Source organism: Megalopta genalis, chromosome 3 (genome assembly GCF_051020955.1).
Source record: "Megalopta genalis isolate 19385.01 chromosome 3, iyMegGena1_principal, whole genome shotgun sequence".
In the NCBI taxonomy this organism is placed as follows: domain Eukaryota; kingdom Metazoa; phylum Arthropoda; class Insecta; order Hymenoptera; family Halictidae; genus Megalopta; species Megalopta genalis.
Window position 1 is genome coordinate 33074864 of NC_135015.1, and position 25918 is coordinate 33100781.

The following is a 25918-nucleotide window of genomic DNA, read 5'->3' on the forward strand; positions in this document are numbered from 1 at the left end:
TTATATTAAAATCACGAAGAGCCAGACCGTAGTATAATGGGACTGCAGTCGTTCCACGTCAGTGCCGTTTGTAATTGCTTTCGGCTTAGCAAATTCGACGGACATTATTGAATCGACGTGGGTGTTCTGACTAGATTATTATTATCGTTATCGTTATTGCTGGTATGATGCAAGAAAAATCTTTTAAGGCTAAAATGTGAGAGTCCTCCCACTGGCGCAAAATACGTAATGAGTAGACCGTGGATCTGTATGCGTGATAAAAATTTGCGAAGATGATTGCAAGAAACAGAGATGAAATAAAAATAAGCTGTTTCTTCGAATAATTTAGATAAGTTGGAAATAGTGTAACAACATTATCAAATTGTTCTTGCGCTACTCGTTTCTGCCGCAAATGTATAAAATCCGCAGTCTATTAACGAGGTTAAATTGCAATAAAAATAGAGTCGTCGAGCAAATCTTTAAAATTATTAACATTTATACGATTTAAGCAGATAAATCGTTCGTAAAGCGTTCCACGAAATTCTTCTAAGGGAATCGGACGATGTCATGAAACGTTTGAAGCAAAGCCTGACAAAACAGCAGGCCGTGGGATTACGTCGTTTAAAAGTTTATACGGAAATAGCGGATTACGGAGACAGTGAAATTACACGTTTCGTAAACGCATAAAACTCCGCAGCGCGGTGTAAAACAATTCCGATTCCGCCTAAGGGAATATCTCCGCGACAACGGAAGCAGAATTTCTTTGGCGCGGCTCGTAAAGCCCGTAGAATCGATTTTCCAGAGGACGAGGATGGTGGTCGAGAATTCGAGAGTCGATTCCGCCAGCTGGTCGACGCAGAGTTATCCGGACGACTCGGCGAGAAGCGTCGATGAATCAAAAATTCTCGCCGTTCCCCAGCCGACGATCTATGAATATTGCCGGAGCGCCGCTTATCGGCGTCGATAAATCCGGCTGAAAAACGCGAGCAGAACGCGGATCCATGAATCATCGGGCTCTCTCAGCATTCACGGAGAAGGTCTCGCCTTGGTTCCGATTATTGTCAAAGCTGTTTCCCTTTCCTTGGATATCGATACGCCGTCTCCGGGACGCCCTCGATCGATCCTCCGTTCCGTTCGACGCGGCGCTAGGGACACGCGATTCGCCTACCCACGTGGCCAGATCTTAAAGGTCAATCGATAAAATTTGCCTGCAGGATTATTCTTAGCCGGCCGTAATCGCTGACCCTAGCCAACCCGTTCGGTTTCACCTTCGTTCGCATTAATTAGCTCCCCGTTGCTCCGTCGTCGGCGCGGACGCGAGCCGGCTATAGACCGCGCGAATTGAGTCATAAATAACCGCTAAACAATCGGCGATCTACGTTGATTAATCGATCCCTCTGCTGCAGAAATCCAGCTGCATCACTGGGATGCCGGGACCGGCGTTCCTCGATCATTCCGTTCCACTGTTTCCAGTTTCTCGAGCAAACATTTTCTCGAATCCGCGGTCTACGCGCGGAAGAGAATTCCGAGCCATTTTTTAAATGGCTTCTGACAATTCTAGCCTAGTTTTGTTTAGCACAGGCGATCCTCGCAAGTTCGAAGAACGCAAGAAAATAATAATAATATTTATTCGATCAACGGGGTTGATCGGGCGGTCGCCGCGGCCCAATTTCTCAGCGTGAGTTTTCCCGAACCCGATCGCCGGTGAAATCTCGTAAAAGCACCGAAGAAAAATAAAATTAGCCGGCGCGATGAACAGACTCGTTATGAAACATACCGATGAGAGGTAGCTCACAGACGACATTCCGTGCGTTCGAGCGAGAGTCTCTTCTGGATGCCGGCCTTATTTCGATGGAAAGTAAAGGCGGACGTAACACGCCGAACGATCGCGAACTCCCTGATATTACGTAAAGGTCACCGCCGATGAAGAGTCCTCGGCGAAACACCCGTACCCCCCCCCCCCCCCCTGTCTCCACCTCTCTCGCCCTTTCTTTCTCCTCTCGCGATCTATTCAGGGAAGAAGAGAGCTCGACCTCGGCGTCTCTTCAAAGGAACCGAGCTAGCGGATCGACCTCGTTGACACTGGCCTTGAGAACAGACAACCGCGGTTTCTTCGTGGCCTGCTGCGACGCTACGGGGGGTCATTAAACGGTCCGGCAAATTAATCTCTTCCCACCCGCGTCGCGTCCCGTTGCCACCGCGTCGATTGTCCTGCTCCTCAAGCTGGCTCCGCTTCATTGTTCGAGATCGATCGGCTGGATCGGGGATCGATGGGATCCGACCGGTCGGTGATCGATGCCTGCCAGATGTCCCGGTCGATCCACGTCCCGGAGTATCGGTATACCTAATTCACTTTCTCCGTGTGTTTCTCCAGGAATTTCGTCGCCGGGGTTCTGCAGTTCCAGCTTTATCGGGCGATGTGCAACGCTGCCGGACAGAGGTCCGTCGACGATCCTAGGAGGCCGTTGCACAGGTGCGATTTCTACAGGAGCCCCGAGGTTGGCAGAATCCTGGGGTGAGTAGTCCTTCGCCTTGATCTCTTCGATTTCTTTCATTGAAATATTTTGGAAATTTCATTTGAATCGGATGTCTCGACGCTGGTCGTTGGAAGACGGTTTAGTCTAGCGTCTACGATTCTCTCTTTCTCTTTTTATTCTACAGGGTGTCCCAAAAATGTCTCGCAATCCGAAAGTGGCGGGTTCCTCAGGTCATTTGAAGCAACTTTTTCCTTTACAAAAATTTTCTCCGAGGCGTCGTTAACGAGTTATTAACGAAAAACAGTGACCAATGAGAGGCGAGCTCCAATGAGCGGAACTGGGCTTCGTGCGCTGGTTGACTGGGCCGCCTCGCGTCAGCCGTACTCGATTCTTATTGGTCACTGTTTTTCGTTAATAACTCGTTAACGGTGCCTCGGAGAACATTTTTGTAAAGGAAGAAGCTGCTTCAAATGATCTGAGGAACCCGCCATTTCCGGATTGCGAGACATTTTTGGGACACCCTGTATATATATACGCATAAGAACCCTTTTTTACAATAATGTATTTACATACTCTTGAAGCAAGGACCTTTAACTTAGTCTCTTTCAGCATTCGACTGGCATTGAATATCATAGCGGCGTGAGTCACATTTCCCTAATTACGAGGTACAAGAAGTGTTATCGTTTACCAACACGAGTATTGTTTAGTGGCCTCTATTGTTACGTTAATTTTGAAGTCAAGTTAATTTCTAGTAACATTATCGTTTGTTCCACGCGTCTTTCGAGCGTGGCACGTACGGATCACGTTGTAGGACGTGAGGGAAAATTTTCGAAAATCTGACTTACGTCACTATGATTCCAACTCGTTCGTTTATCTAAGGACTCTCTACGCCAGTATGCTAATTAGAATCTCTAATGGAAGCGATTATTTACGAATCGTTGTAATCTACTGCCCAAAAGTGCGGACATCAATAACGGGCGACCCTTCACGGATTTCGCTTTTCTGAAGATGTTTCGAGACCTCGGACTTTCTAAACGAGATGACAAATGGTTCCCGAACTGTTCTAGAGTCTTAGCGAAACGGGCCGGCGCGCGTTAACAAACCGCAAAACCCGTAAGCCGGCTAATGCCGCGTTATAGTGTCGTAAAACGGGCGTAATTCAGACGATCTCGACGCGACGGTGTCACCGGAGAAGGATGATCGCCGGGAACCGTTGTCAATTCCGTGCGGGCACGAAGACGTCCGAAATTCACGCAGCGGCCAGCGATAGAAAGTCGATAATTGAGACGGGCCACTAAATAATTGGTAGAACGTCCGGGCGATCGGCCCTAATTAGGCATATCGAAGTTTCTCCAGCAGGAAAGACCGGTCGGCCATCTTCGATCGCGACGGACATTTTGACCGCATTCCAAAATTCCCGTTTTTGTTGTCATATTTATGGCGTCTGCATGCGAATGTGTAATTCCGCGGCGATCGGTTTCGAAACGATGCTGATCGTATGCAACAAGGTTCACCTTTATCGGAGCGTTAACGACCCTCGAGGATTATTTATCGACCGTTCGATCGATCGAGCTAGCTTTGTCTGAAAAAATTAATAGAGAAAACCGGGGATTTAATAATGCGGTTCGCAGAAAAAAGAAGAAGGAAAGAACGCGACGTCGCGTCGGAAGATAGAACTTCGGATAAGGTTGAATGCCGAGAGGAGCGAGGCTGTTTGTAGATTCCCTGATTATGAATTCCGATTATGCATTCAAGGTGATAGGCAAATGGCGTCCTATAATTCGCGAGCAGTCGATCCTCGGCGACATTCAACGTTTTTTGGGAAAAAAGTGGTTCCTGGAATTTCCCGCCGTGTCTCGTGACCATATTTATAGGTCGACCACGATCGGTTTTTCAAGCTGAAGTCGTCGAAGGATCGTCCGAAGTCGCAGTGGGGGAGAACACAATGGTGATAGTTAAACAAGATCGGGTGATTTACGACGAAGAGACAACTGGCACCGCGCCGCGAGACAATAATCTTGCAGATCGAAGAACGGATCGGCAACAAATTCTCGGAACATCGACTTCGTTTTAGCATCACCGGTGCCCCGAAAATTGTTCGGGATCGTAAAATTATTCCAAACGGGCTCGGCTGCCGTGACGCAAGCGTCGTCGATTCTGGACCCGTGTCGAAAACAGATCTGTAAAAAATCGTGGGCGCTCGCGACGGGGTCGCGCCCAACAGGTTAGGATCAAGGTGAGCCCAAGGATTCGGAGTCGGAGACGCAACGGTGTCCGAGAAATTTTATTGTGATCGTAAAAGTTGCCGTAACAAGCAAACACCTGTTAGAATTTCTCGCGGTTACGTAAAACGGTGTTAAAGCCGGCGAGGAAAATAGAACTGTAATCGGCGGTAAATTTTTATTCGCGCTCGGGTATCGGTTACGCGTCGCTGGGGCGGAGACATCGATGCGTGGGGCCCAAGGAAAGCGAGATGCGAGCCGAAGAGGCAACGGAGAGACCGTCGTAAATCAGGATTCGCAACGGGCCCCAAGATCGGCCGATTCGTGGGCGAGCAGCTTCGCGACGACGCGCTCGCCACGGCGGTAGCAATCGCTCTTTTCGAGCGATTACTCTCTAATAAAGACGAGCAGAGTATTCGTGGCAAATCGAGACGCGTCGCGCAGAAGAGAATAATTTAACTTGTTAAGAAAACTATGTGTTCGCGCACAGATATCCGCGTTCTATCGATCGCAGGTGCCGAATAAAAAGCCGACGATGTTTCCATAACCTTAATTGGTCGGATTTACGGGCGAGCAGGGTGACAATTAGAAAGTAAAAATCACATTTTCGATTACCTAACCCGGCGCCTTTGCTTTCAATTCTTTCAAAGACGCGCGCGCAATCTTTCCGATCGCGCGAATCGAAAGCGCAACTTGTTTCAAGGAATTTTAAAACGGGGAAATAGCATCGCCGCGGACATTTCTCTTCGACTACGGCCATTAATGCGACACAAGCGAAATCGCGGGGGGTAAATGGTCTGCGACAAATGACGCGTGTTGGGTAATCGTAAATCGCGAGGACTGCGGCCGTTCGCGGGACACGGAGCAGAAGAAAAAACAAATTGCTGGTCGAAATACACGGTGTAAGAGTTAATGGCTCGTGTCAATCCTCGTTTGACATTTCTCTGGAGTCCGTAAGGAACAAACTGTCGACGACGGACGAGCGCGTTGGGATGTGGAAGAACGTGGGTTCCGGCGAAGGTGATCGCGGATCGCGGCGGCCGCCGGGGAGTCCGCGGGGGATCCAAGCTCGACGAAGGGAGTTCCCAAGGATCCCGGAATATTTTCGAATCGTGGATACCCTCCGAGGAACGCCGGAGACGAATACAAGGCAAACGGTGCTCGCGGCCGATTGAAAATACGGTATTCACCGATCGGGTCGAGGGGTCTGAGGCGTATTATATCGATCCCGCGGCGATCGGATCGCCTCCCTTGACAATCTCCGGTAGTCTGCGTTATCTGGGTCAACGAGAGGGAAACCTTTGTTCGGTTCCGCAATTTCTCTTGCCAATCTGGCGTCCGTCTCTCGATTTTCTGACGGGGCCTCCTACGCCCGCCGATCCGACCCGCCGGATATCGATATCATTCGCTCCGTTCTCGGCCGGCGATTTAATTAAAATCGCGAGTCGACCGGAAAATCTCGCTCGATTAAATCGTCGCACTTGCTCACCTCTCCATCCCTCTATCTCTCTTTCTAATTTGAATCACCCACGAGAAACAAGCGATTCAATTGCTATACGGGATCCAGTACCGAGCGACCATAAATCCTCCCTATCGGACGATCTCGCGTCGAATTCCTAAAGCAGAGAAATTACACGAGCACAATGCTCGACTGTTCAACGTCGTCCTCCGAAGGTGTACGGATCGTTCTTCGCCCTGTCGTCGCTCCTTATCTCACGGTTTCGAAACGCGCATAATCAGCGTAATCAAAAGACACCGGAACGACCGAGAAATCGAGTCGGATCCGTGTGAAATCGAGACGGAACAACGTCGAACGACCACCGAGCCACGTGTTCCCGATTACAAAATTCAAGCATCGCCGGGATTTCGATTAGGCAATTCTCCGGCAACTAGTTTCATCGAACAATCTTCTTCGTCACACCGCGTCGGTCGTAAATATTTGGACAGCGGCGACTCCGGCAGAAACGTGCAAAAATCTTCTGACGAAATCCTTCCTGTCGACGGTGTCTCGTAATTTGTCCGGACCATAATAAAACGCTTCCAATAACGCACGGTAGGTGGACAGATACTTATGATAGCACGAGCATCTCCAGGTCGTCAATAATATTCTAGAGACGAACTTTCGCCGGTTGCTCAACCCTCCTACAATCCGCCGAACATATGAATAATTTTCGAGCTGCGACGCTCAAAGATATTGCACATAAATGAGACAGGTTCGACGGATTCGATCTCGTCGTTCGACGAATTATTTGGCTGGGAAGAATCGACTAGCGGGGGAGGAAAAGGGTTTCGACCGGCGGATCGGCCGGAACCGGATCGAATCGCGGCGAAACGAGGCTGGCGCGGATCGATTGATCGCAATCTGTCTGGCGCGCGTCCAAAACGGACAACTTCCTGCGATCTGGGTTAGGTCTAGGCCTCCGTTCGCTCGGCCAGTCGTTACGAAAGCGATCCGGACCGCAAAGAACGGGGCGCGTGTGTCGTAGAAGAAACTCGCGCCGCGCGGAGCGAAGCGGAGCCGAGCCGAGCCGAGCCGAGCCAACTTGTTACGCGTCGCACTTCCGTTTCGCGGGCCGTGTAACTTTACTCGCGGCCCGAGGAAAAAGCCGCGCTCCAGTCAGAGTTGAGAAACGATGTTGCCGCGAGGAGGGAGAGACGGAGGGAGAGGCTTGTCGATACGATTCCAGCTTCCTGGAACACAACGCGCGGCCCCATTAGCATTTCGAGCGAATGCTAATTCCATCTTTCTGTCCGGCCGCTTTTTCGCGGGCCGCAATGATTCGAGAATAATGGCCGCGTTAACGCGCGGCCCGTCGTTATCCGTCCCGGTGGAATTCGAGCGGAACCCGGATTTCCATGCTAATGTTTCTCACTCGCTCCGTTCGATTAACCGGCGCTCGATTGATTCCTGACCGCGAACCGAACGGATTATCGCGTTTTCCAGCGATTATGCGGTTCGACCGTGGATTTTCCAGCCGTCTCGGGCCCGTAACTTCGTTGCTCTTGTTCCGATTCAGCGTCTCCGTCGCTGGGTAACGCGAGAAGGTACGATGTTCAGTTTGAAAACTGGTTGTAAAGCGAAGCTGAAACGTACATTTATATTCGCATCATAAATTCGTGCCGTTCGCTGTTCCCATTTTTTTTTAAGATATCCGTGGACAGATCATTTTGGGATAAATTCTGGCATCTCTTCGGTACGTGACTGATCTTCAAGATTTCCTTCACGAAATCCTCTCGAAATCGATTAAACGTGTCGCAAAAACTGTAAACATTCGCGACACGAACTCGTCGGACGATCTAATAATTACCTGTAAAAAGATCCCTAAGAATTACCTATCTCCGAACGCCTCAGGACGCTGTTCCCGCTCGAACAACGCCTGCAAGGTTATTTTATTATGCAGTAGCCGACCGTCCAAGGTCGTGGGATACAAGCAGGGACCGTATTTCGACAAATCCGATCCAAGGACCGCGAGGGAATTCATTCGGGGCAGCGGATCGCATAAATCGCGGTAGATGCGAGATACGGGCCCGGGACCGGCCGGCGTTAATCTACGGCGCGATTAACCGGGGATCGGGCATCGAAATTCATGTAAATCGTCGTCCTTGGACGCACGAAACGGCCGGGGCGGGGGGGCGTCCTCTTTCGAAAGCGGCTCGTCGCGATTGCGCAAGCCGGCCCGCCGCGTGGAAAACCGGCGCCGTTTTTCCAATAATGATAGAAAGAATCGCGGCCGGGTATAGTTCGCGCCGGTTGACGGGCCCCTTCAAGGTCTCCGTCGTGCAACGAGGCCCGAGCGACCGCAACGCTGGCTGGCGTCGTGCAAAACCGTGGCCCTCGAAGTCAAATGACACGCGTTTCCCACAGTAGACACGGGACCGTCGGTAATGAGTCAGAGTTCACCCTTAAAAAAACACCGTAGCAACCGAACGCGGGGCCCGTAGACGGCCTCGTGACTTCCACCGTGCCCATTCGACGCGGATTTTGCCGCGAACTTAACCGGGCCCTCGCGTTCCGCGGCCGAACAATGGGGCACGACGAGTTTCGCGCGCCGAGCGCTAAGTTGGGAAAGATGCATCGTCGCGCCATCGACTGGCTCTCGGGAAATTGAATGCCGCGGAAGGCCGCGTGAAATGATGGATGATCGCCGCTGCGAAATCGCAGAAACATCGCCGCGAGGAGGCTCGTAAAGCTGCACCAGCGATAATTACTTAGCTGGCAATTGCAAAAATCCTGAGGAAACTGTGCTACCTATTGTTCCGAGGATTCCTTAGCGGCTTATGGTCGCATCCAGCGATGCGAAACTCTGGGTCTTCGACGCTACTCCGACTTTGCCGATCATTTCGACCGGTTTCAAATTTTTTATTTTGAGATTGTCGATATTGTTAAGACACTTTTATAGGAAACGATCGAACAGATTGCTTGATTCAAATTTATTTTATTTTATTCAAATTACATTGTAATAAAAATGGCGACAAGTCTAACACACGTCGGTTTAGTGCTCGGTAGGTTTAGCGTCAAGGCGATCTGCGTCGTCGGAGTCCAGGAAAATGTAGATTTTAACGCGAAGGAAGCTTCGGAACTGTCCAGTAGATCTACGGCTCAATCACTGCAAATGAATGCACCAATGCCGACAAAGGTACGTCCGACAAAAAGCAGTTTCTAGGTTGTTCCACTCGTCTGCCGCATAAAGGCCGTAACTCCTTAAGTCATCGCATCCGTGTAGAGGCAACATGGGTGCAGAAATTCCAGGCAACATTGTAGAACCGATAGAAAAGTGCAAGCCCAAGGAAACGGACACCGACGCGGCATTGTCCGGCTCTTTCACCGTGACCATCAGCTTTCTCACAGGCAAATAAACTCGGCCGGGGCCCGGGAACGTGTTAGATGCCTGAAATCGGTCGGCCAGCATCCCGCGTTGCGAAATACCGGGTGCTCCGGGCAGGAAAGTGGCGATTTCGCCGGCCGAGCCACCGGAAACTCTCCGGCCCCGATATAAATTGCATCGGGGGCATATCGAAATGCTTTTTGCTGGCCCGAGCGATTCCCACGGGGCCCGTTTATCTCCCGCGCGCGGACCTAGGAACCGGAAACCGTCGGAGAACGGCCGGCGGTCGGTCCACTTTCCCAAAAAGTCGGTTGCGTCACACCTTAATACCATCGACGCTTTCGATAAACGGTTCCTGGGACCGTATGGCCCAGGTAGCCCCGCGGTTTTTTGTAACGAAGGGCCGCCCGTTGCGTAACGGGCGCAAAAAGCCTGGCCGAGGAAATTGAAAGCGAAGGTTGCTTTCGCGGAGGCCAATCTCCTCGCTCGGGGAGGATAATGCAGGCAAATGAGAAGACGATAGAATTATGCATCGGGGACTGGGGCCTCGGTTAATCCAACGGCTGTTCCGATGCATCTTAATGTCCTTCTTTGCATGGCAACGAAATTAAGAGCTCGGGGATTGAAATTATTTTCATGTCGCAATCGATCTGTGGATCATTATACTTCTACATTAACCTCGGATCTTTAACCTCCAAATCTCTAGAGTTTCTTTAACACTTTGCCGTAGCATTTTCTGTTAAAACAATTAGAAGTCTCTCGATTGTAATAATTTCTGAGAGGAACGAAGAAAATTAATTCCAATTTCATTAGACAATTTATTACAGTCGACGACAGGTAATCAGAAAACCTTGATTTCTTTATAAATGTGCCATTTTACTAATTCCATCTGTCGTAAAATCTTGCTCTCTTCGTTTCGTTCCGGATCACGTGTATTCCACTTACATGATTTAAAAGGGCCTGGTAAAAAGGAACAGTAAATAAATAACAAAAATAATATGAAAAATCAAGTCATCGCCGAAACCGGTCAATCTCGCTCTTAAAAAAAATAACGCCCCTCCGTGCGAAGCTGTCAGAGACCAACGGATAAGCGCAGAATTGGACGGCCGAGAGTTTGACATCGTCGAAACCGGTGTTTCGCGTCGGTGACGTGATGCGGGAGTAAAAGGATAAATTCGGATGCAACGGCGCTTGCACAACGCGCGATGCAGAGATCACGGGATCCACCGGTGTGTCGTCCGATGCGGCGAACAAGAAGGAGGAGCGGGGAGGAGGAGCGAACGAGAAGGAGCGAAATGAGAAAATGGAAAGGGGTTACGTCGCCGGAGAAAGAAGCTCGGGCAACGGTGAAACGAGGACGTAAACCGAATCACGTAATGGGCCTCGCTTACGATTTTTCTTGCGACGCAGTTTCCGCCGTAAAATCCTGCCGAACGTTCTGGCCGCTGTCCCGGCGTTCCCCGGCTTAACGAGAGATCGTTGCGATCGAACGATCGGCGAAACGGCCGCCAGGTGATCCGTCGATCCATCGGGGCCGCGTAACGAACTTCTTTATTGCTCCTAGCTGGCCGTGCCGGGCTTAAACGTTTCCATGTTCGTGCCGATTCGTCGACGGACCCTGTTTCCCTTTCAGATCCGCCGTTCTCGATCGGTTCCTAGATCGCGGAACGGTCCGGAAAGATCGACGAGCTTTCGTTGCCGTTCGCTATCGATCCGCCGATCCAGATTCGCCGCTGATGGAAATTAATTGACGGGGCCTTTTACGCTTTTCGTCGTCCGGTCGCCGCCAGGATCGATCCGCGAGTCGCCGTCGAAAATGGCAGCGGCGATCGGGAAGGCGGCGAGGCATTCTCGCGGCGAGACCGAGCAAATTGCGACCGGGTTTAACATCTGCGGCAGTTGAAATTAATTGAGGAACGCTTTGAGATATTAGATTGTCCGGCCGACGTCGATAAGGGCCGAGCGAAATGTTGAGGAAGCTCGGGGAATCGCTTTCCCGGCGAAGTTAATTGAATCGCGACCGGGTTTCTGCTGTGATTAACATCGATCGAGCCAGACTCCTCTCCGAGGCTTGAATTTTTGAGAAAAACCGCCGAGGGCGAGATGGAAGCCGGAGGACCGTTTTCCCAAGCGCGGCCGTTCGGCGGATTCTCACGGAAACGCGGCCGATTGCGAGGATTTTTCAAAGGAGTGTCTGACGCTGGCAGGCTTCCGCAGTGAGAACCGAATAATTCAATCCAGTTTCCTCGATTGTTTGCGGCGGGCCGGGTTGAGCAAGGTGCAACAAAGACACAATTAGAGGCGATAGAAGTGGGACCGATCACACGCCCATCGTCATCGGAGCAGAACTCGTCCCGTTCGCGGAGGACTGGAAAAGGCGAGCGACGCCGGCGAGTTTCACCGGCGATGACGACAGTGATGGCCATAACTACCGAGCGAACCGTAGTCCTCCCGCGTGGGAGTAGCAAGCAGGTTCGAATCGAAACGAGCATTATCTTAGCCGGCCCGGCGAGATTGCTGCTCGGCAAGCTTGCGGCTCGCCGCTGATGGAATTACGCGGCGATCGATGTGGAAATTAGTCGAACGACAAACGGCCCACACTGTCAACCAGGCTTGTTGCACGTAAACAGAAGTGGAAGCTGGCCGGCCCTTTCTCAGCAACCGAGGAGCCGAGGAGCCAAACTCGATCTCCTGCTCCGGCATTCGAGCGCTTTCTTTGACATTTTGGAAATCTTTCAGCTACTGAAAGATTTAATTTTGCCCGTAAAAAAATTTTACCCACACTGTCAACTAGCCTTGTTGCACGGAAACAGAAGCGGAAGCTGGCCGGCCCTTTCTCAGCAACCGAGGAGCCAAACTCGATCTCCTTCTGCTCCGGCATTCGAGCGCTTTCTTCGACATTTTGGAAATCTTTCAGCTACTGAAAGATTGAATTTCGCCCGTAAAAAAATTCGGCGAAATCCGAGCTTGGTCCGCGATGGCACCGACTCTCTCCAACTTCTCGAGTCTCTCCTAGGTCTGAGAGAATTCGTCGGTCGGACATCCCGAGGTCCAAGGGAACGTCTGACGAAAGAAAGCGGAGGGTCCCACGCAAATTCTGGGAAGCTCGATAATCTACTCTGCCGAACGACGAACTGCTTTGTCTGAACGAAACCGAGGCCTCGTTATCCTGGCCAGTCCTCCGGCAATCGACCGGCAAATCTCGGAACGACATAAAGCAGCGAACAAAAGAACGCAGGTGCCTCCCATGGAACGAAGCGGCGTGTTTTCAGGGGGAAAAAGAAGTGCGCCGCGCGTCGCGGATCGATCTAATCTATGCACGATGCATCCCGAGGCTCGACATTAAAATCCGCATGGAAACGTGGAGCGTTGCGAATTGTGACACACCCTCGGAGCGTGAAGCCGCGGATACGTGCCACGCTTGAACGCCTCCGAAGCACCGAGAACCGATTGCCAAAGATAGCCTAATTAGCATCGCCGCGGAGGAAAGAGAAGCTCGTTATCGTCGCGGCTCCTTTATTTCTCTCTTGTTCCAGTTCTTTCTCTCCCTCCCGTCGATTTTCCGCCGGTTTTTCATTGTTGCGCGTAGAGCTGGCTGTCGTAACCGAGAGCGATCTCTCGTCGGGGCCTAACAACGCTCGAGAAATGGCTCGCGATTTGAATAACAGCGGAGTGGGGGGAGAGGGGCGGGGAAGAAAGAGAGACGCTTTTCTCTGTGACCGCCACACCGTGGAACGGAACGCCTATTTTCTTCGACGTCGTCGGCCAAAATTGATTTAACCGTGATTTTGTACAGCATTAGAGAACACAGAGAAATGGACGTTTACATTTGCATTAGGGTAGATCCAAATGCATGTACAGGCTGTCTCGAAAATGTCTTGCAATCCGGAAACAGGGGGATCCTGAGGTCGTAAGGAAAGCCGCGGATTGCATTTTCGCTAAGGAAAAAGTTACTTCGAATGGAACCTCCATTCAGGAACCTCCCATTTTTTGATTGCGAGACATTTTTGAGACACCCTGTAGATCCGGTTATTACGAAAATTCTGGTATTTTATTATTTTTTATTTTAAATCCTATTAGCTTCTGCGTTCTCGATGTTTCACATAATATTCGGTATCTTATCGATAATGATTTTCTACGGAAAACGCCCTGATTTAATTCAAATTTCTTCGTTTAAGAACTATATAAAATAAGAAGTCGTTGTACTCGATACCAAAATTCCGACGATCAATCTTCGCCGACGAAGAAGAGACCAATTTTGGTCCAAGAAAATCGTCGCCGGTGCGACGGAAGAACTCGAACGCATTGTTTTCTGTCGTAGGAGACTGATGGAGAAGGGATCCTCGGCGCCGTGGCAGCAGACGCTCGACGAAGCCATCGGCGAGGGCAGATTGGACGCGTCCGCGCTCAGGGAGTACTTCAGGCCTCTCGAAGATTGGCTGAGAACGGAGAACCTGAGAACCGGGGACGTCGTCGGCTGGTCTTACGGTGAGAAACTAGCACCCCGGTATTTTTAGTGCCTCCCTGGCCCGCTTCGATCCTCTTCACAAACCGCTCCGAAGATCCTGACCTGTCCTCCTTTCGACGGCCGTGAGTATTTTCGCTCGAGTTTCGGCCAATCGGCTCTGGGTCATGGTCGACGACCAGAACCACTCGGACTTGCTGACATACCTCGCTCTGCACGATTCACTTTCGGCTAAGTAACTCCTCGCATCGGCGGGCTTCCACGAGGGCGGCTCGTTTTCGTGTCGATTTTCTGATCGAACGGAGACGATTCCACGGAGCTGACTCGAACGGCTACTCCTTCACAGTGTTTTCGCAACTCGAGGGCAGCACTTCGCACCGGCGCAAATCTGTCTCGTTAGCGAAAACTGTCGTCGCTTCTGTCCGCGTCGACGTAAATTCCTGCGAAATTGTTTCCACGCGGACGCTGACTTTCGCGTCGATTTTCTTCGCCGATCTGTAACGAAGACAGATTTTTTCTTCGGCCACCGCGAAGACGGTAACCACCGCAATTCGAAGACGGCAATTTTCATCTTCTCACGGAAAATCTGGTCGACCGGATTTGATGCATTTATGGCAAAATTAAGTAGTTAGAATTCGAGCAACGATCACACAGCCAAAGAAAGAAACATCCTTGCTTCTGCGGGAATAATTCTGCCTAAATTCGTGGGATGATCCTGCGCGACCAGCAACCGATAGATCGTCGAAGGAAGCCGGAAGGATCGATTATCGATCTCGCCGGGTTAATTATCGGATAAAGATGCGGAGCAGCCAGTAACGCGGCCGACGAAAGGAGACAGTTCTCGCTTTCGTTGGCGCGGCTGCTTTCCAATTCCGCGTCCGAGTACCATTTCCAGGCGAGCGGCTCGATTCTCGATCGAGACAAGCGATTTTTTCCCCGGGCAATTAGACGGAAACAAGGAACCGATTCACGTGACACCGTGCCGCGGCGATCGGTGGTAACTCGGCTCTGTGTGCTCGCTCGCGCGGCTGTATCTGCTCGGCCGCGCGCCCGCCTTTCATCGTAACTCGTTACAAATTATGCAACTTCCTACCGTAACAGATTGAAGGTTGCAGTTCCCACGTGCCAGTTACCGTCGAGCGCTACAAATATTCATTGTGTGACGACATTCGGGCTGACTTACGGCCCGCCGCGAGGAGGAACGATCGCCGAGCGGATCCTCCGCCTGTCAAATTCGCGCGGAAAAGTCCTCTTGCGAAATCCTCGCGATCGCTGTTGATCCTTTTCGCGTGCTACGGTTTCGGCTACAGTTCGATCTTTCCTGTCGGGATCCGCGTTCGTCGATCCGACGGAAATGATCCAAGGAAGAAGAAGCGATCTCTTCGCAGCGATAATTATACAGTAAAATCTCCCTAATTTTCCTTCGGCTTGTAAACAAAAATGGGAAATTTGGGAAGAAGAGACATCATTGAAAGAAGAGAGATCAACTATAAAAATGAGCCGCGAGGCTCGAATAATTGTATCTCCTGCAAATCGTACATTTATGTTTAAAAGCTGAAGGAACATTAGGCAGAATTTACTGTACCGTGGAACTTCGTACAAAATAGCAATCTTTCACATCCATTGCAGCAAACATTTGCAATTGCAGCCAATTAGAAATGTCTTTCCGTCGTTAACAATTCCAGATAATTGGAAATAATAAATGGACAAAACTAAGTGCAACCCTTTGCAAAAAGTGTTCGAGTACTTTATTCGCAGGGGTAGTGAATCAAGTGTAAAATGGCAAAAGCGTTTTTAAACAATTTAAAAATATTAGCGCATCGTTGTGAAACGCGATTGAAACACACACGATCAGGAAAAGAAATAAATGTCCAGGTAATGCAATTAACGGAGACTATATTTACCTCGCGTAAAAATCCACGGTTACATAATAATCGAATTTCGTCGCTGTTTTAAATTTTGCTCAGTCATTTTCGTCATAAATGAAAAGAAGAAAGATATTTTCGTTCCGACACACATAGTTATTTATCCTGTAGAGATTGCTTTACGAAATGGCCGTTAATCGATCGATTATCTAACGAGCTGACGATTTGATGGATCATTCTCTGCCGCGGTGTTCAACCTCTGCTACTCAGAGGCAAAAGCATCAGTCTTGACTGATTTTCCAGGCGACTGGATGGTGTCTCGAGGAAGCTCGATGCCTCGGGACCACGTAACGCGTCATTATTTCTGCCATAAAACGCAAAATGCTCCCCGACGGGCCTCCTCGACGAAGCTCTGGCCCCGTGGGACTGGCGAATTGCGAAATCGGAGTGAAACGAACGCGAGCATGACGCAGGGAGTGAAAGAAAGAGAGAGAGAGAGAAAGAGAGAGATCACGGGATCGGTAGAGAGAAAACGACGCCGTGTCGTGAGACACGTTCGGCGATTCGACTCTCGTTTCCACTGCACGGTGCACCATGCGATGCAGCTATGTGCACACGCTCGAGCAGCCTGATGAAAAAATCATTTCAGTGAAAGAGCGATGATGCGCTTTAATAATTTGTCCATTGGAGGGAACGCGACGCGTTCCCGTCTCATATCCGGGACCATCGGCTCGGAAATGACTTTGATCGACGATCGTCGAACGAACGATGAATTATCTTCATGTTTTATTCAAAACAGGGAGGACAAGGTGTTTTATCTCTACTCGAGCGAGTAAATCGCAGTTTTATTCGTGGCGACTTTATTGCGAGAAATTTATCGCTCATTGGAATAAGAAATCGGCGAAATGAGAGATTGGCGATCCGGCAGAAGTAGCGTGACCGGGCACGGCGTGAAAGGAAATCGTTTCGGCGACACTGGCCGGGAAAAATGAATCGCTTCCGAGAAGCGGCCGCGATGGAAAGCACAGATGTACGTGACACAAGCCGAACAGAAAGAAATCACGAGCGACCGGTTGTATAATTTCTCTTTCGGTTCTACCCTTTCCATTTCGTTTCCTTCGGCGAACGAATCGAGGTCACGACCTCTCGCGGACCTTTCCGCATCCGATATGTGTATCATTAACGGCGTATCGAGTCCTTGCCTCGTCGAGAATCGGCGCTACAATTTTTCAACGATCTTCGTCGATTTATACGTCCGTGGCGGCGGTGAATTATCGATGTTATCTCGAGCTAAGAATACCAATGCCGCTCACGGTCCGAACCGTAATTTTTCCACGAGGATCCGTGACGCAAGGGACACTTTATCGAACCGCCGGTTTCGCCTTCGTTCGCCGACCGATCGCTGAATATGAATCACTTTTTGTTCCAACCGCCGATTGAAATCGCGGGATTTTAGAATGGCCCGTTTGTTATACATCGCCTTAAAGCAAACGATCGCCTCGATCTCTACAGCATGTTCTTTTAGCTGGAGAGACAGTAACATTCGCGGAGAAGTAAGTGGCGAACGTTTAGGTCCGTTCCGGCGAGTCATGTACCGGCAATTCTAGTCGTTACAATGTTCTCCACCACTAGTTGCAATCAAGATAAATGTTTAAAATGTCTCTCAATCTCTCACGACTCTGATCGACGGATAAAAAAACCGCAAACCTGGCCGAGGATCGTCAACCCCTTGTTCTTAAAAAATTCTTCCACCGTGTAAGTCCAGGCTTTATGTGTAAAATTATTTGTGGAACGGCACAACGTGTATTCGTACGTTGTTTAAAAAATTCTCAGCCCCGAAATTCCAATCAGAGGATAAAAATCGCAGTAGAGGCTGAGTGTCGTCAACCAACCCCTCGTCCTTAAAAAATTGTCCTATCCATACGATTCCTATTTTTCCATGAAATTAATATTTTAACACCACACCATGCCTTCGTGCGCTGTTTAAAATATTCTCAGTCCCGAAATTCCGATCAGCGGATAAAAATCACAGAAGAGGTTGAGTGTCATCAACCCCTCGTCATTAAAAAATTCTCTCACCGCACGAATATCCAATTTGTTCATGTCAGATTATTTCAGTAACATCGCAGCATGCCCTCGTACCGCTTCTCACGCTTATTGTCCCGCACGATCATCCCCATCGAAGCCTCGCGGCTCCGTAATTCGCGCCGCTTCGCTATCACGGTCCCTCCCACGCGGCGGTCATCATTGTAAAACCGTTCATTGGCGTAATAACGATAACCGTGGTCTGATAACGGGAATCTCACCCCGGGATACCATGAATCCCGGTTGAAATTGCAGACGGGGATTACTGCAAGCGCAGCATCGAGACCGCCGGGCTGCAGGTCTACGGGAGCGGATTCTACAATGGCGCCGTCACCACGTGCTCGATCACCGTGCTCCCATGGATCGTCGGGATGCTGATGGCGATATCTGCCAGCCTGTAGCCTCGGGAACGGGACTTCGCCGTTTCTGACGACGCCTCCCTTTCTACCGGACCGGAAAACGGTCGAGCCTCCTCGATCCGCCAGAAATAATGGGCCGTGATAAATCACGGACGCCTCCGACATTCCGCTCGATCGGCACTCGTCGCGTTTCAATTCTGTCGTCGCACGGACCGCCGATATTTATGCTAATCGAACCGTTTAGCGACTGATCGATGGCCACATTAGCCGAATCTGTGCGAATCAAATGAAATCGTCGGCGCGTCGGAACTCCGTCGGGTCTCCGGGATCGACGGATCTTGCCTGGTTGGACATTTTTGCGGCTCGAGGCTCGCTCAGGATCCTGTTCGGAGTCGATCGATTACATTTATTCGAAATGATTTCTCATCGGATCCGATATATTGTTCGCTTCTTCCACGAAAAATCGTGCGCCGAGCGATTTCGTTTCACGAGGACATTTCTTGCGGTCGCCAGCAATCTAATTCCGGCCAAGATAATCAGCAAACGATTAAGAAATCACTGTCGGGGGGCCCGGCGGCCGAGGCGGATCCATTCCGATCGAGTGACTGCGCTAAGCGACGAGCGGGCCCATTGTTGCCGCAAGTATCCGTTATTAGTTTAACCGTAAATTGTCGAGTTCGAACGGGACGGTCGCGGACTTCTAATCAAGGAGCAATTACCGGCGCGAAAGGATCCTCCGTCGTCCCGTCCCGTCGCCTTGTAATCGTCGACGCGACGTTTTTCTGCGAAAACGGATGCACAAGCGCGATCCTGAACGTTGCCGCAGGAAATGTAGAGCTGACCGCGGCGCTCCGTCGACGGTCTGGGGAAATTTCATCGACGTGTCCATAGTGTAAATACAGTTTATAGCGTCATCATCGCCGTGGCCGCAGCTTCCGCGCCGAAGACGAGGCTGCGACCAAATCTTGTTTACCAGAATACATACAGTTCTCATAAGGTATATTGCGTTGTACGTGGATGTTTCTTTATCGTAAAATTGTACTGTACGGAAGAATCGGTGCAGCAGAGAATACAGGAACGGAGATGGTGTTGTAGCGTCGCTTCGTCGTCATTTCGTAGAACTCTTTTTTGTCAATTTTTATACTGTAACATCGCGTCGGAATCCGAAGATTTCGACACAGAATCCGTTAAAAACATTGTCACGCGTTTCTCTGACATCGAAATAAAACACGACTTTCTCGTTATCGATATTCAAACGCTGGAAAAATAGAGAAGAATCGAACAGCTGATCGCCGTGGCTATGAAAGAACGCTGGTTAATTGAAGGAGCTGACGCATTTCAGCGGATCCTCGGTGTGCCAAATTTCCGGCGGCGATCTCTAAGAACCTGTTAATTGGCACGATAATGACTGTAATCGCCGCGAGCGAATGTAAAACGTCTCGCGAGGCTAGAGCGTCTGTCGCAAGAATCTGCGGCGGATCGCAGGTGTAATTTTTCGATCGGCGGCCGTGCACAAAAGGGAGCCCATTTATTCCGGACTTTCGCTGGCCCCGCGAAAGGTGCCCGCCCAACGTCGGAGCAGCCGAAATTGGCCGAGCCGTTTGCGCAATCGAAGGACCTGCGGGGTCGAGCCGTCCGCATCCGTATTGTTGACCGATCAATTGTAATTCCACGTTCGCCGAATCTCTTTGTTTAAGCCGCGTCTATATGCAGCGGAGTCGCCGGAATTTCGTTCCGGCCGAAACTTTCACGGAAAATGCCGGGAAGCGCGATCCTTGCTGCGACTCTTCCGGCAATAATGTCTCGATTTCGGGGACCTGCTGCGGACAGATCGGACGTTGGCTCGCGCGGAGCGGAGGACCCGAGGTGGCCGGAATTTTTCCGGAATCCGGAGAATCGACGGTGGAACTTTCGTTGACAGCGCGTAGGTCGACAGCTTTCACGGCGTGGTAGCCGGAACAGGAGAAGCCATTGTTCTTGGCGGGCCAGCTGCACATGCACGAAACGGAGATCGCACAAAAGGTGGCCTGTCCAGAAACTGGTTCGGCCGGGTTGCGTAACGCGAAGATGCGGAAACCGTGTTTCGAGGGACACCGGGTTGCATCAGGCGTGCACGGACGTGCCCGCGGCCGCGTTTATGCGACTCGCGAACGTGTCGCGATCTTATCGTGCCCGGTGTGCGCGATGCGTCTCGAATACCGCCTCCCGGCAGCCGCATTCTCCGATACCGCGGCGGGACAGGAACAGGATCGGTAAGTAGGCTCGGCTCGGACCTGATCCAGATTTGTCCAGCGGCCGACTAATAAGCGCTCGTTATAAATCAAGTTCCGCCGACCCTTCGGCCGTTATATCCAGCTAATCCGGATCAGGCTGCGTTCACGATCTGACACGCCGCGAACCCAATCTCCGGGAAACACCGGCCCGCCAAGGAACTGCAAGTTATTATCTCGTCAGCGAGATTGTTGTGCTGTTTTCAATCTCGCCGCGCATTTTTTTTCCCGCCGCTGCTTATGCGGCACGCTGGCGAAACCGTCGTTGGAACTGCGGCGAGCTAGCGAGCGAGCGAGCAAAGACGAGAGAAAATAAACGAAGAAGTTGTCGGCAGTGCGCCGTTATTAGTTCGCGATGCAGAGCGCGGAAGAATCGCGGTAGGCTTTAATTAAATTAAGAGGTTTGATCGACTCGGTCGTTAAAACGACCGAGGGACGGTCGATTAGTTTTATGTAACGGGTGAACTCTGTACTTTACGCACCTGCTACGCACCTTTTTCTTCGTTATGGTCGGCGAGACGTTTAATATCTAGACCGCGGATTTTATGCAATTCCGACGTAAATGAGCACGCCGTAAATGAGCGAGCAATTAAAAACTGTAATAGGTTCGATGCGTTTCGCAACATCGACATAATACGCGGAATTCGTTCGGATTATTCAAGAAAGAATTACCGTTTGTACTGGTCATCCGTTTTTGGCGATCGAGGCAGACGATTGTTTACTTTCTGCGAAGATCCGCTGTTATCCGTTCGACAACGCGATGTTCCTCTTCTCTGGAAAATGGCGAAGTTCATACGAACGTGTTCACCTAACGACAGGCTCTCGATAAACTGGTCTACGCGGACGATCGTTCCCAGGATATTAAATCGATATTAAATTCCAACAAGACGTTCCCGCAGCATAAACTACGCGCGCACTCGCGCCGAGTGAATTAAAAATAATCGAAATTCCGCTCATCGATACCAGACCCGTTCTGCTTTCGAACGCGAATCCGCTCCTACCTTGCGCAACACGGCGGCATCGGTCAAAATCCGCGAGCTTCCTGGACGCGTAAGAGCGTCGATATGATTTATTTTTCGGGACGAATTTATCTCGAAACGATCGCGCACGCGGATCCCGATCAAGAGCCGACGGAGCCGCGCGAATTAACGGCGATCGGTTCGTCTCGAGGCTGTTGCGTAATCTCGCAATGAACTTCCTAATTAACCAGCGTTCGTTTACCGTGCCGGGAGCCGCGGTTTTTCCCCCGAGTCCTGCTCGCTACGGTTCGTAATCGACGCGATAAACGGTCGCGCATAATAGTCCCTAATACGCCGTCGCTGATGCGATTACTGCCTCGTTATCGTTCCGCGAAGTCGTAAAAACCTCTGCTCTCAAATTAATTCACCTCGTGTCTAATTAATTCATCCGGTCTCCGCTCGGCCGCCGCGAATTCTCATTCCGAGGCGGCAGCTTCTCTTCTGATTTAGTTTCACACGAGACCGATCGAAAATGAAAGCGGCGCGGCGCGCCGGTCAGGCGATCGCCTGACGAAGAGGGAGGAGGGAGGAGGAGGAAAAATGCAGGAGAAGTCACGCCCCGGTCGTCGATCTCGATCCTTGATCCCCGATCCTCGCTCGGTTTTCGTCGCCCCGGGGGCCACGTGAAAGGGATGAGGGGTCATTTTTCTGCGATCAACCGTGTCCAGCCGGCCGTCCGACCGGGACAGGACCCGGATCGGGACCGTGCCCCTTTCGCTTTCGATTCCACGGGGGCCCCGGCGCCGGGATCGTCTGTCGGCTCGCCAAAAACTGGTCCGTCCGGTTGCGCAATCGGAAGACCGGGAAGTTCTGTCTTTCCGCGAAACGTCCGCACAATGGCTCTCGTCCACTTTCACCGTGGCCATACTCACGCACCGGGCCCCCCTTCGCGTAAACGCAACGCGAGGCGACGACGCAACGCGTTACCACCGCCGGCGGCGGCTTCGTCGTTGAAATTCGATCGAGAAACGGCGCCGGAAATTCCGGGGGCCCGACGATCGAGATCGGGGGATCGAGGCGCCGTGGCTCGCGTAAGCGGCGATTTTTCCTACGGTCGTGGAACCGCGGAGAAAGCAAAGTCTCCTCGCGCGATTTGTTCGCCGAACCTTCTGGAATCGGGAGCGCATCGTCCAGATTGTACTTTGAGCCAGTGAAATCGGCGATCAATCACAACAAATTCCGTTCGCGACGTTACGTTGGTAACGGCGTTTCGCGATACGAATTTAAAGAAATCGAAGAATATACGGGATGCGCGAATTTTATATAATGAGACATTGGAGATCGAAATCTGAAGGACAAATTTTTGTGGCCGAGAGGGGGGAGGGGGATTGTCGGTGCAGGTATTTAAGTGGCACGAGCGCGGCCAAAAATTCTCAGTTTTCGGCAGAGTTCCGAGGTATTCGGACCTCGTTCTCGAGTCCTGGCCAGTTATGGTCGTCCGTGATTGATTTCAGTGACCTCGTCATCGTCTCCGGTCACCATGTGACCGATTATAATAATAATATAATAATAATAGTACTTATTAATATATATATATATAAACAGGGAGAAGCCCTGTGCTACAAAAAGTTGAAGATTTACAAACGATAGAAAGGAAGAAAAGAGAAAGAAATGAAAGAGTAATGATAATAATGATAATGTAAATAAATGAAATGACAATAAAAGAGGAAAACAAGAAACAATAATTGATAATAATAATAACAACAACAACGATAATAATAATTATTATGATCATATTTGTGATCATTTGTGGTGATCTCTGGTCACTTGTTATCATCCGTGGCCATCTGTGATAATCCTTGGTCATCTGTGACGATCCTTGGCCATTTCCGATCATCCCTGATCATCCACGATTATCCACGGTCATCTTGCCCAGATCCTTGGAGATCCTCGGATCACCTGGTCACTTTTGATCATGCTCCGTCAAGCCAAATAATTCCTGGTCATTTCTGATCAAGTTCTGGCCATCTTCGGTCACCTCTCGTCATCCAAAATCCAGTCAGATCTTCTCTGCTCGCCCCTGCACATATCTGGCCACTTCTCATCAGCTCCGATCTCGCTTTCTGATCACATCACGGCAAGATATGATCGCTCAAAATCCACCGGCGATTACTATACGATCATTAACGCGACCATGAAGGCGACCATGATCGCCTTCGCCCATTACCCATCACCTTCGAAACCATTCCTAATCGTCTCAGGCATTCCCATTTATTCGCTGTCGCTTAAAAGAGAAATGATAAGGAGCCTATCGCGTTGCCCTCGCCCCGAAACGAGGAATAACGATGCGAAGAACACGCACAGCGGGAAAATCGCGAAGATTTAGTTTACGACCGAGTGCTGCTGTGCAACAGCCAGTAAATATCGGTCATCGTTTTCGCAACGATCGTTCCAGCAACGTCGTTTAGTTGCCGGTGTGTCGGCGAAGAAGCCGGGCCGCAGTTCTGTAATCAATGAACTCTCCCGGCGGTGGCGGTGGCGAACAAACAGTTTTACGAGCGGCCAATAAAAATCAATTGTCTCCGGTGTACGACATGCTTAACCGGCGCGTAACGGCGGCAACTAGCCGCGCGGTGTTCGCTCGAGGACACCGAAACCCGTTTTCCCGTTCTCGGTCTTCCGGCTCGGCCACAGAGATGACAGAATCCGTCTAGCGGCCGACGTCGGATACGGGGATTGCGTTCGACGCGAGTGAAAGCAAAACGAGTCGGAAACGGGAGAAAAAGATCGAGGCGACGAGGAAACGGTGACGCAAGCCCGGCTCGGGGCGTAATCAGGCTGGATGCGGTCAGGAATTCCCGTGCATCGGTTAGGCTCGTTTCAGGGAAATTTCGATCCATTCGGGAGAAAGGTGTGCGGGCCCGCGCTGGAAGCGATGTTCGCCGCGGGAACCGGAGGAAGATCTATCCCACAGATCTATCTCGCGGATCTATCTCGCAGATCTACCCCTGGATCTATACCGTGGATCGTCACGGACGCGCTTATTCGATTTTCCGGGCCGCGCGTTCGTCGCCGAGATCGCGAAACACCGTGCAGCGGAAAATAGAAGGGTCAACGATACCTGTGACTAATACCAACCGCGAGCCTAATGACGGTAATTAGTATCAGCGCAGAACAATGGCCTCCTTGCGCAGCCGACACGATGAAACGCGCGCGCCAATGTCACTGCCTCGCGAAATTGGCTAATCGCCGCGAAGTCGCCGGTCACTTTTTGCGGAGAAAAAAATGTTCGCGTTGCGAGCTTTTTTCTTGCCGATCTCGGCCGCGAAAGTTCGTGAGAACGAATCGCAAGAAAATCACCGTTATGAATGAAAATATCGATAATCTTGTGTAACGAAGCGGGCACCGGCGCTGCTGGCTCTCGAAAAAAGAGGAAACGAAAGGAGCATTGCGCAATCCTCGTCAAATGCCGTAACGATCGATTAGTCATTATGCAAAGTAAACGCATTCTGCATCAATTAAGAAACGACAGCTGGACGTGTAGAACTCCGGAGAGAATATTCAGCACCCGTTGAAATTGATTTGGAAATATATTCAAGTTCCGTCTTCGATCAACACTTGGACTCGAAACACTGCCGAACGCATACATCGTTTTGTAACAATGACTTCTGCCGTAATGAATGCTCGATCGAGTCGGTTCATAAAAATCTCCTTCGTAGAGACACTGTCAGCCACTGCGAAAGGAAACATCAGAAACCGGACGTACGGACTGGTTTGTTAGTTCTTGCGTCGGACGAGTTTGCAACGAGATCGATCAGATTCGAGAAAAGAACAAAAAAATGAAGCTTGTCCGAATTTATGCAACCCCGGCCGCTTTCTATTCCCTATGTCAAAACCGTACGACCCGTGACGCGCGGGGACATTAATTGAACGTTTCTCGATGTTCATGCGGACGGTAAACAACGCGGCGTGCATTGCCGCAATCGTTATGCAACGCGTCTTGTACTTCCACGTTCCGTTGACTCGGGCCTCATAATCTCATGATCCGGCCGGATTACAAAGGCTTGCGTCATTTTAGGAAAAACAAGGCCCGGCGCTCACGCGATCATCCATTTTCCTTCGCCCGGGGTCTTCCCAACATCCTCGCGTTCATCCTATTAACGCCCAGTTTCCCTACTTCGGGACTTCGACCGCGACTGTTTCCGCGAACATTTCGCACTTTCCCAGAAATTAGCATCGGAATTGGGCTATTGTTTTCTCGATTTCTTCGCTCGTCGCACTTCCCGTGCTTTTATTTGCAGTTAGAAAATTCAGCGTACAGCTTTTGAAACGCAATAACTTTTTTAGAACTGGACTAAGTGAATTGAATTTTTTTTAGGTGATCGAGAGGCTACTAAGAGATGACTAAAAT

General features: G+C 50.6%; 1 protein-coding gene across 3 annotated transcripts in view; it reads left to right on the top strand.

Annotated features, from left to right (window-relative positions):
* The window catches only part of Ance-3 (angiotensin-converting enzyme Ance-3), a 58716-nt gene extending 39182 nt beyond the window's left edge, over positions 1-19534 (top strand). For all 3 annotated transcript variants that reach the window (XM_076520629.1, XM_076520628.1, XM_076520627.1), the window contains exons 11-13: positions 2354-2494; positions 13826-13992; positions 18175-19534. In XM_076520629.1, the coding sequence (XP_076376744.1) occupies positions 2354-2494; positions 13826-13992; positions 18175-18320 (454 nt within the window). In that variant the 3' untranslated portion in view covers positions 18321-19534. The remainder of the gene's footprint in view (positions 1-2353; positions 2495-13825; positions 13993-18174) is intronic.
* The last annotated feature ends 6384 nt before the right edge of the window (positions 19535-25918 follow it).